The 12368-nt window shown below is 40.4% G+C and overlaps 1 protein-coding gene across 1 annotated transcript in view; it reads right to left on the bottom strand.

Annotated features, from left to right (window-relative positions):
* NHEJ1 (nonhomologous end-joining factor 1) overlaps window positions 1–12368 on the bottom strand; it is a 155063-nt gene that overhangs the window by 125586 nt on the left and 17109 nt on the right. The window contains exons 4-5 of the mRNA XM_006867822.1: window positions 11426–11564; window positions 10832–10890 (exon numbers count right to left, since the gene is read on the bottom strand). Of these exons, the coding sequence (XP_006867884.1) occupies window positions 10832–10890; window positions 11426–11564 (198 nt within the window). The remainder of the gene's footprint in view (window positions 1–10831; window positions 10891–11425; window positions 11565–12368) is intronic.

Here is a 12368-nt window from a genome sequence, read left to right on the forward strand (position 1 = left end):
CAATCCATACCAAAGGCTGTGCTCTTTTATCTTCATCAGTAAGTATTTTAAGTCCTCTTCACTTTCAGCAAGCAAGGTTGTATCATCTGCATATCGCTGGTTGCTAATGAGTCTTCCTCCAATCCTAATGCCACCTTTTTCTTCATAGAACCCAGCTTCTCAGATTATTTGCTCAGCATACAGGTTGAATAAATATGGTGAAAGAATACAACCTTGTCACACATGCAAAGATGTAGACTTTCTTAATTTTAAACCATTCAGTGTTCCCATGTTCTGTTTGAACAACTGCCTCTTGGTCCATGTATAGATTCCTCATGAACACAATTAAGTGTTCAGGAATACTCATACTTCGCAATGTTGTCCATAGCTTGTTATGATCCACACTATCGAAAGCCTTTGCATAGTCAATAAATCACAGGTAAACATCTTTCTGGTATTCTCTGCTTTCAGCCAAGATCCATAGGACAACAGCAATGATATCCTTTGTTCCATGTCCTCTTCTGAATCCAGCTTGAACCTCTGGAAGTTCTATGTCAATGTATGTTTGTAGCCGTTTCTATATTACCTTTAGTAAAACTTTACTCACATGGGATATCAAAGATATTGTCCAATGATTTCCGCATTCCATTGGATCACCTCTCTTTGGAATGGGCACAAATATGGATCTCTTTCAATCAGTTGGCCATGTAGCTGTCTTCCAAATTCAGAAGAACGTAAAGTAGCTAAAGCAAAAAGGAAAAATGATGAAGTAAAAGAAATGAACTGAAGACTTTGAAGGGAAGTTCAAGAAGACAAAGTAAAGTATTATAATGAAATGTGCAAAGAGTTAGAAAACAAAAAAGATTATTTGCTCAGCACTTTCATGCCAAAAGAACTGAAGTAAAATTAAAGTCTCAAGTGCAGTATTGAAGGATTCTATGGGCGAATACTGAATGACACAGGTAGCATCAAAAGAAGATGGAAGGAATACACAGTCACTATACCAAAAACCACGGATTGATGTTTAACCATTTTAGGAGGTAACATATGATTAAGAACCAATGGTACCTATTTGACCTAGCTTGGATGGCTTGATGATCAGAACTCGACTAGAGGAAGACAAAGAAATCTGATAAAGGAAGCAAGTGTAAATTGCTACAATTTGATGAACTTGACCTATACTTATGGACATAGTAACTCAAAATACCAACCGAGAGGGAAAGAGTCTTCATATCAAGGATCAAATCTATCCCCTCTGTACAAAGGGTTGATAGGAACGGGCAACTTAGACATTGGCTACCTAAAATGGGGGAGCTATAAAGGTACAAAGTGGCTGGATTAGAAATTTTCAAGAGGGAATTTAGTATCAGAGTGTGTGGGGGAAGGTAGAATCCCCACTGAATAGCTTTCATCTTGTCTAGATGGGTCTGGTAAAAGGAGATAAGCATAGGATTCATTTGATTCAATAATGAATAACTGTTATGACTAATTGCGATCGTCACAACTGTAAAGGTAGAAGTTATGTAACACACTTCTTCTGTTGGGTCACCTCTCTTTGAAATAGGCACAAATACAGATCTCTTCCAATCAGTTGGCCAGATAGTTGTCTTCCAAATTTGGAAGAACGTAGATTAGATAAAGCAAAAAGGAAAAATAATGAAGTAAAAGAGATGAACTGAAGACTTTGAAGGGAAGTTCAAGAAGAGAAAGTAAAGCATTATAATGAAATGTGCAAAGGAGAGTTAGAAAATCAAAAAGGAAGAGTAGTTAATCTTACATTCCAAGAACAGAGGACCAGGACCATCAAGAGAGAAGAGCATGAGCAGAACATAGGACCCTAACCAGGGAAGCAGTGACACCAGAGATGGAGGCAGAGGTGATAGCATGGAGAGATTGAGCAGCTGAGGACTCTAGACTCATGGAAAGAGAAATGCTGTGTGCTGGTGGCCAGGAGGCTGGCTTGCAGAATGTTCCCTTTGGTTGTTTAAACAGTTATATATTCCTGCCTGGTTTTATGTACAACAAAAAAACAAAAAAACAACAGAGGGAATAGAAGCAAATACTGTAAACTGATGAAGCATGGAGGGGATTGTAATCATTGCAATGAAAGAAAATACGATAGATTGAGTGCAAAACCAATGTGCTCCCATGTAAACTTTCACTCAAATCACAATAAAACTTTTTAAAAGTAAAGAAAATAAAAGAACCAATGGTACTGAAGGAAGAAGTCTGAGCTGAATTGACAAGATTCCAGGAATTGATGGAATACTAATTGAAATGTTTTAACAAATGGATGCAACACTGGAAGTACTCATTCATCTCTGCCAAGAAATTTGGAAGACAGCTACATGGCCAACATACTGGAAGAGATCCATTCCAAAGAAAGATGATCAAATGGAAGGTACGAATTATCGGACAATATCATTAACATCACACATGTAAATTTTTGCTGAAGATAATTCTAAACTATTACAGGGGTATACTGACAGGTAACTGCCAGAAATTCAAGAAATCAAACAAGGTACTGCATTGGGTAGATTTCCTGTAAAAGACCTCTTAAAAGTGTTATAAACCAAAGATGTTATTTTGAGAACTGAAGTGCACCTGTTCCAAGTCATGGTTTTTCAATTGTTTCATATACACGCATATGCTAGACAATGAAGAAGGAAGAACTGATGCATTTCAATTATGGTGTTGGCAAAGAATGCTGAATATACCATGCACTGCCAAAATAATGAATAAATCTGCCTTGGAAGAAGTACAATCAGAATGCCCCTTAGAAGCAAGGATGGCAAGACTTCATTTCGTGTGCTTTGGACATTTTATCAGCAGGAACCAATCCCCGGAGAAGCACATCATGGTTGGTAAAACAGAAGGTCAGTGAAACAGAGAAAGACTCTCAGCAAGATGGATTGACACAGTGGTTGCAACAATGGACTCAAATAAACATAGCAACAACTGTGAGGATGGTGCAGGACCAGGCTGCATTTCATGCCATTGCACACAGAACTGTTATGAATTAGAACTCACCTGACAACCCCTAACAACAACAGCATCCACCATTATAACAAATGTTATGGTAGATGTGTGAACAAGGTGGTGCTATGAAATAGCTGGTTAGTGTGCCTATGCCTAGAAGAAGGGAATCCAAATAAGGGAAGGAAAAAACATCATGGAAGACTTTCAGAAAGCAAGAAATTGAGAAATTTGAGGCGTTTGCCATGAGGATAAGAAATAAGAGAATACCAAGATATAGAGCAACTGACAGGCAAGAATATAAGTACAAGGTATGTATAGGGGACTGACAAAGAAGCAGGCTACAAAGGTTAGCAAAGCAGGACTAAATCAGGAACAGTCTGGTGTGACATGCACAGAGTTTGAATTTTACAACCATAATCAGTCAGAAAGATCATTCTGACACCATTAGAAGTTCAACCGGAGGAGAATAAAGACTGATTGGGAGACAAGCTATAAAGACAAGGCAAAAAAGAGGAAGGTAGATGATGCTAATGCAAGGTAATTAGAGTGGAAATATAGAAGGGCAGATTCAAAAGATACTCAGTAATACTGGTTTTGAAAGTAAAACTAAAGAGGAATGTGAGTAACTCTCAAATGTCTAGCTTAGAAAACTAGGTTAATGGTACTATTCCCCAATAGGAGGCATATAACAACAGCTTGGGGGGAAGATGCTTTTAAACATGTTGAGGGTGTGACTCATGTAGGACATCCAAACAGAATTGTCAAATACGCAGAAATATGGGCCAGAAACACTACAGGGATACAGAATTTATATTCACTGGTGTTGTGATAGCTGAAACTGGGGTCTATATGAGACAACCCATAATGAGGGAGAGTGAAGGGCAGTAACATTTATGGAGCCAGCCAAGAAAACCAAGTCGAAGTTATCTATACATGAACTTGCCAGGGTGATTGCTGTTAAATGTAGTCGAGTGAGTTGTGATTCATAACGACTCCGTATAGGGTTCTGAGGCTTTAAATCTTCACAGCACCAGAAAGGCTCATCTTTTTTTCCACAGAGTGGCTTCATCTTGCGGTTCACAGTCCAGTACTTATCGTATGGAGCCACCATATTCCCAATTACTGTCTTAGGGCAAGCATTTGTTTTCATTGTTAAGTGCTGTCAAGTTGGTTCCAACCCATAGCAACCCAGTGGAGGGTTTCCAAGGAGCAGCTGGTGAGCTTGAACCACTGATCTTATGGTTCATATGGACTTTGCAGTCAGCGCATTAACACACAGCACAACACCAGGACTCTTGGAGTCAGTTACAACTCATAGCAACCATGCACAGGTTTCTAGGGCTATAAATCTTTAGGGGAGCAGAAAGCCTCATCTTTCTTCCACGGAACGACTGATAGTTTTGAACTGCTGACCTTGAGGTTAGCAGCCTGACTCATGACCACTATTGAAGTATATTTTACTCAATTTGAAAACTAATTCCCTGATTTCACTATAAATGCTAGATATCTAGAAAGAGAACCCAGAAACAATTGGGGTAGGGGGTAAGACAAGCTCCTAGGATCCAAGCCATGATACTCGTCAAGGAGCTAAGAGTTAACATCCATAAAAACACTTCGAAACTGGATAGGTATAAGAGCGTTGTTCCTAGTTATCACAAGCTTGGTAAGGGCAATTTTTTAAAAAACTTTTTATTATGAATTGAGGGAAGGTTTACAGAACAGATGGAGCAGATTCAACAAATCATATACTTTGTTTCATTACAATGATTGCAATCCCTTCCATCTGTTAATAGATTTACCTCTATTCACTTTAACTCTTGCATTCCTCCGGGTCTTCCACCAAGCTTCATCTTTCCTCTGACAACCTCCCACTTGTATATTGCCTTCCCCATCACCCGTAAACATGTGTCTACCTTCTAACCAGTGAATAAATTTTCCCTTCCCTCCAAACATCTTAGAATGTTTCTTTTATGAAGAAAACCTTTTCTTAATTTTTTACAACAGGGGTCTCATACAATATTCGCCCTTTTGTGATTAATTTCACTCAGCATAATGTCCTCCAGTTACATCCATGTTATGAAGCGTTTTGCAGAGTCATGGTTTCCAAGGGCAATTTAAAGAAAGATAGATAGATGATAGATAGATAGATAGATAGATAGATAGACAAATAGATGATAGACGATAGTAGATAAATAGACAGATGATAGTAGGGTGACAGCAATGTTCAGATTATAGAGCTCTTCATCTCCCCCAGGTGACTTTGATATGCCCTATGCATCCTAAGAGTAAAAGTGAATCTCTTCAGAGTCTAAAGTATCTTCTTTGCAATCAGGCTGCAACCACACAGGGGATGAAGACAGTAATTCAAACTAGATAGGATACAAAGACTATGGCTACATTTCAGACACTGAATCATATAAATTTTAACTATAGCCCCCAAATTTCTTGGTTTAGGAGACTTGATCAAATAGTTCAGAACGCAGGCTACTCTCCTTAGCAGTCTCTACCTCTGCAAAGGCCCCCTCCCGAAGGAAGCCAACTTCACAAAACTGCCCAGGTTTTAGAGTAAAGGACTGATTCTTAGCCAGGGGTTGCCAGCTGCAGTAGGCGGGGCTCTATTTTTGGCTGCCTGCTGTCCCTGAGCCTGGCCACGTCTGGTTTGAGCAGCATGCAGCCCCAGTGACTCACACACCCATGCAAACCGCCTGTGGCTCAGTGGCACAGCCTCGGAATGCCAGCCCTAGGCCAGCTCCCTCCTCACCCCATTACACTGGGATAAATAAATAAAGAGCCCGCCACAGCCACACAGCCTGATGGCAACCAGATGGAGGGAGGGAGACCGGAGCAGGGCCAAGGAAGGAACTCCCTCCAGTGGACTATGCCTGCCCGCTCTTCCTAAACTTCCTCTTTAATACAGTCCCTAAAGGTTCCTCTCAGTAAGTTCCTCTCAGTCCCTAGTCATAAGACATGCTCAGTATGGGAATCCAGTCCTACCCTACTCAGCCTTAGCTCCTTCTCCTCCCATTTGAATTGACATTGTCAATATTCTCCTTCTAGTTAGGGCACCATTGATTGTCATCCTTGGTTTCCCTAGAAATCAGAAATCATAGGTTCTGAGGGGGTAAGGAATCACAAAAGGATTAAATTTGAGGAAGTTACTCCTTTTTGATCCTTAAATATTTTTCCTAGCCTTAGTACCCTAGAAACCACCCTGTCCTACTGGAAAATTGTAGCAATATTACCAATGACACTAGAAAAAGCAGACCCCAAGCACTGACTCCATGGCCTTCTGACCCCTACACTTTTGTCCTAAGCTCTCTGGCTCTGGTTTGTTTTTCTTCCTATTCTGTGTTGCTTATTTTGATGGCACATCCTTCCAGCTCAGCCTGGGATGACCCCATGACCCTTCTGTGTCCTGTTTGTAGGATCTAGGACAAGCAATGAAATAGAAAAGGTGCAATGGCCATAAGAAAGTCATGGCCCCGGCAGGAAACCTTTCGATTCTAGCAGCTGGGCAGGACCTTCTGAAGACAGTGCAATGATCCCTGGAGGACACAAGAATTCCAGATTATCATAGTCTTAATCTCTCCTCTAATTGGTACATACAACCAATTAAAAGAGCAAAACAAAATAGGGATACCCCTACACTCTGAGTCAAGCGATGTGGGTGATCCTAAACACACAGTTGTATGACTTCAGGTTAACCTCTTTGAGACTCAGTTTCTTAATCTATAAAATGGGAAGCTACAACTACCTATCTCTCAGAAAGTTTCCAGCTGCAATAGAATTCTATATGAATTCTATTTGGTTGTGATTGACTCAGACTAAGAAGATGAGTAATGAGTACTCTCACTTTATTTTACTTATTTTGTTGTTGTTAAGAATATACATAGCAAAATATATACCAATTCAACAGTTTCTACATATACCATTTAGTAATGTTGACTACATTCTTTGAGTTGTGTACCCATTTTCACTCTCTTTTCTGAGTTGTTCCTCCCCCATAAATAAGAAGTCACTGCCTCCTACGGTTCCTATCTAATCCTCTAAATTGCTGTTGTCAATTGATCTCATATAGATAGCTCTTTAAAAAGCACAATTCTCAAGGCAGATGTTTTTTATTAGTTAAGCTACACTATTGATAGGTTTTAAAGAAGGCTTCAGAGGATATTTTTGGTTTAAGGTTTAAAGAGTATCTCAGAACAATAGTTTTAGAGGTTCGTCCAACCTTCATAGCTCCAGAAGTCTTGAGTCCATGATAATTTGAAACTCTGTTCTTCATTTTCCCCCTTTGGATCAGGATTCTTCTATAGAATCTTTGATCAAAATATTTGGTAATGGTAGCCAGGCACCATTCAGTTCTGGTCTCGTAGCAAAGAAGAGAGTTCATGGAGGCAATTAGGCACACCTTCAATATCCTTCTTCCTCTGCTACTCCAGGGGAATGGAGACCAACTATTGTGCCTTCAAAGGCCACTTGCAAGTTTTTAAGACCCCAGGCACCATGCAGCAAACTAGGAAGCAGAACAGAAGCACTAAACATGTTATTAGGCCAATTAACTGGGATGTCCCATGAAACCATGACCCTAAACCTCCAAACCAAAAAACCAAAGGATGAGTATTCTTGTAGTAGTTGGTTTCAAAACGCGAATGCCCTTTGTAGCTCCACTTGCTCATTCAATTCTGCAGGGTTCTCCCAATAGCATGAAATAGAGGAAACTCCAATTTTATAAATGAGAAAATAAGGCTCTGAAAGAAGGGATTTATCCAAAATTGCAAAACTAACCAAGAGAATCAATGAAGACTTCAAATATAGGTCTAACAGAATTTTCAGAAATTTATCAACATATTCCTCCATAGGCTGAGATCCTAGTACTTGTAGGCACTATGCTCAATGATGGAGACATAGAAATGCACTCAACACTGTCCTTGTCCTCAAAGAGTCCAAAGGTTAGGAAAGGAGAACAATGCAATCCTACAGACATAAAAAGAAGGAAGTTATAAGTGGTAAAATAAAGGTCTGAACCAAGGAACTATAATAGCAGAAAAGAAAGATTATCTTCACAAGAAGAATCTAGAAAGGTCTCCCCAAAAAGCTGGAACTGATACATAAAAGATAAACAGAAGGTAGACAAGGACAGATGTTAGACATTCGAGATAAAGGGCACAGTGTGTGTGAATGTATAAAGGCTAGTAAAAACAACAACAACAACAACAACAGGATTTGGAACAATTCAAAGTCTTTACAGCTGACTCATAAAGTATATAGAAAAATATGTCAAGATATCCAATTGAATAGGTATGTAGGTGTTCATTTAGGACGGGCCCTCTCTACTGGGCTAAAAGTACACCATGCATTGTTTAAGTAAGGAGGTACAGCAGAAACTAGTATGTCATCCCCATCCTATGGAAACCTCCCCTAACACCCACCTTATAGACCCCTGAAACTATCTGAGAAAAAAACAGCTAAGAAAATCTCTGAACTCTGTCAGAAGTTTAAGTTTAATCTCTGAAAAGGACCACATTAGAAGGTCCTGGACAGAGCAGTAGAAAATGTGGAACAAAACTCAAAATCATAAGAAAGACTAGGCTAACCTGTCAGATAGAGACTGTTGGAAGCCCAAGACTGTGACCCTTGATCATCCTTCAGGTGTGAAACTGAACTCACCCTCATGGATCAATTTTCAGCTAAACAACAGATAAGTACATAGGAGGGACAACAACCTAGTGTGAAGTACACACCCAATAGAATGGTCAACCATACAAGCTCAAAGGGGCGGCATTTACCTAAAGACAAAATTCAGAAGGGTTGGGAAAGAAGGAGGAATGGAAACAGGAAACACAGGGCACAAGTGGGCTGAGTAATGTTACGTTGAGGGGATGAAACAAAGTGTATGATTTGTTGAATGTAAAACTGATGATGTGCTCTGTAAATCTTCACTCAATTCACAACAGTGTTGCTTTTTTTTCCAAATTTAGATTTAAAGGTCCCCTTTCCCCATAGAAATTTGAAACTTCTTCTGTTCCAGGATTTGGCAATACATGTTTTCCTTCTTATCCAGAGTTACAATTTCTTTAGTACTTGGACTCCACACTTACCTAACAGATTTTGCTGTTAGTATTAAGACCCTACACACAATGGGATCATTGCTCAGTCCATGTACTGAGGCCAGACAGTTCCATATCAAGAATACCTGCTTTACTTGGACATTGGATACTCAAATTGGGCGGGGGGGGGGGGGGGGGACTACAAAGGCAAGAAGTGACTGGCTTACAAGCTTTCAAGAGGGAACCTAGTGCTAGGGAGCATGGAGGAAGGCAGAATCTCCAGTAGGTACTATTCAATCTGTCTGGGCGGAGCTGATGAAAGGAGATACAGAAGGGTAACTCGTGATACTGTAGTGAATAATGCTTATCAGGACGGACTTGAGAGTTGGAAATGCAAGGTAGACGTTTTGTAACAAGGAAGGGAGTGATTAAATCTCCAGGATAGGAGCGGAGACCTCTGGGACCATCAATAGAGAAGAGCCAAGAGCGGGACCCTACCCAGAGAAACACAGATGCCTGACATGGAGGCAGAGATGATGATGCAGAGTGATGAAGCGACTGGGGACTTTGGACCCAGAGAGGGAAAGGGACTGTGGGTCGAAAACTGGGGGGAGGAGGGGGAAGTGTAGGGGGCGGGTTTCTGGGATATACCCTTTGGGTGGTTGATGATGCATAGAGGGGATTGGAACCATGGCAATGAGATGATATACGATGGAATGAATGTAAAACTAAAGTTCTCCCATGTAAACTATCATAAAACTATCATATAATTCACAATAAAACATAAAAAAAAAAAAAAAATACCTGTTTTATGTCTGTTGCTATTGTTAAGTGATGTTGAGTAGGTTCCAACTCATAGCGACCCTGTATAGGGTTTCTGAGGAGCAACTAGTGGGTTTGAACTGCTGACCTTGAGTTAGTCCAGTGCCTATCCTACAGCACCACACTAGGACTCCTAGCACTGTAAAAAGTGCTAATTTCAGGTTTAAAAGAAGTCTGATGCATAGTCCTTATCCACAACAAACTTACAAATTAGCTTAGAAGACAGAAATACAATATTACAATGGCATTATTTACTTACACAATAAAGAACCAACTTGGGCAGCATGTATAATTAGAAAATGAGATAATAATACTAAGATGCTAACTGTACAACCAACAAGTCCCAGAAAAGTGAGGGTAGGAGAATATCAATATTGACTGGCATTATCAAAGGTCACTATTATTAAAACTTCCTCTGTTTGGCATTTAACAGATGTTTCTTTTGGCCAACCTTAATCCTTAGAAGAGAAACCTAGGCAGGAGCTCCTGACAGGCCACAATTATCTACTCCCCATTCATTCCTTTGCCAGTTCCCTTGTATAAACACCGTGATTTTCCACAGCTACTGTGGCCACAAGACAGTCCCCAAATGGTAACACTGAGTTTTTAGCCTTCCTCTACTGCTGGATGCTGAAAGGGCCTACAAAAGAAATAATGACTATTCCTCTACTCCCATAATCCCAATGTTGTAATCGGATCGCAATAAGAAAATTTTAACAGCTGGTCATCCAAGAGTAGAGCTTTCCAAATAAACTCCCTAGGTACTTTAACAGAGATGTTTTACAAACGTTACAGTCTTTCTTTCTATTTTCCCCATCCTTACCCATGTACAACAACCCATGTACACCTCACAATTTATCAGACTTTCTGTAGGCAACTTTTGCAGAGAAAAGGTTTTTCAACCACACAAGTCATTTAACACCCAAAATGTAAGTCATCACTCAGGCACCTGAAAAAGTGAAGCAAAGCAAAGTTGCTCTAGGAAAAAGGAAATCATATCCTACCTCTACCATAAATTGTTCCAAGAAGGAATTTTCTTCAAATGGCTCTGTCTTTAATCGATCTATAATGAGGAAGGATAGAGAAAAAAAATATGAATTCTAGGATAAGATTCCACCCTGTGAAATGAAAAGGGAGCAGAATACAGAGGGCTTCTTGGAAAGAGGAGAAAAATGCAACATCCAAAGACACATCTAACCCAATGGGCAAAGAAGGGCTGAGAGTATCTGAGCAAGCAAGGAGGAAGAGAGTAATTAATAATGACAGGTTCAGTGGCAGCATCTACTCTAGGAATGTTTCCTGCCACAAAAGCAAAGGGTGAATTCCTAAACTTCCAATTTCATGTTGCCCGAGCACAATCTTATATAGCTATTGGCCCTTTTCCCAAGTCTTTCCTTGCTATTGCTTAGGGCATGTCTGGACTCAGTTACAGCTTCTACTGGTCACTTGGGTGCTAGCCAGGTACTTGAGGCAGAGAGAAGTATTGCCTGGTATCAAGCACCTAGAACGCACCCTTGGGGAACCATCGCTTTAATGTTAACACGTCGCCCCCTTTTCTAAGGATGACCCACCCAATACTTCAAAGGACATTTTCTCACCTCGACTCAGTGTAGCCCCACTCTCGTGGTAGTCCTGGATCTCTAAGTCTTTCATACGAAGCAACGTTGCTAGTTCCTTCACTTGGCACTGCAGTGCCAGACTCATGCCCATCAGAGGACGGATCAAATGTTGCGATACCTTTGAGAGGAGACAGATCAATTAGCATCAGATACAAAGTATTCCTGAACACTGTATTAGGTACTAGAAAAGGATACTAATGAATAAATGTCTTCACAGAAACTTACAGCTTCATTGTTGTTGTTGTTGTTGTTGTGATGTGCCGTGGAGTCAGTTCCGACTCATAGCGACCCGTACAGGGTTTCCAAGGCTGCAAATCTTTACGGGAGCAGAAAGCCTCATCTTTCTCCCGCGGAACAGCTGGGAGTTTCGAACTGCTGACCATGAGGTTTGCAGCCCGATTCATAAACACTACGCTACCAGAGCTCCTTTACAGTTTCATAAGCACTATAAAAAAAATCCATTGCAATTGAGTCAAATCTGACTCATGGCAACCACATGTGTGTCAGAGTAGAATTGTGCTCCATAGGATTTTCAATGCTGATTCTTTCAGAAGTGGATCACCAGGTCTTTATTCGAAGACTCCAAACACCAACATTTCAATGAGCAGCCACGTGTCAACCATGAGTACCACCAAGCAATCCATTTATATAAATGTAAACACAAATACAGTAATTCAATATATTAAAGTGATTCCGGAATTTTCTTTGTGACACAGATAAAAGAAGGAAAGAATAAAGGAGAACACCCATGAGCAGATGACCTAGAGTTGTGATTTAAAGAAAAGGATTTGATAATAAGAAAGGGTTGGCTCCCAGGTGGAGAGCTGGTTGGCCAGCAGTGTGGCAAGACCTGGGGACTCTTGGGCCCAGAGTCAGTGACATAGCCACAGAGGACTAGAGTGGAGAGTGAAGCATCCAGCTG

The sequence above is a fragment of the Chrysochloris asiatica genome, unplaced genomic scaffold (assembly GCF_000296735.1).
Source record: "Chrysochloris asiatica unplaced genomic scaffold, ChrAsi1.0 scaffold00110, whole genome shotgun sequence".
NCBI classification, from domain to species: Eukaryota; Metazoa; Chordata; class Mammalia; order Afrosoricida; family Chrysochloridae; genus Chrysochloris; species Chrysochloris asiatica.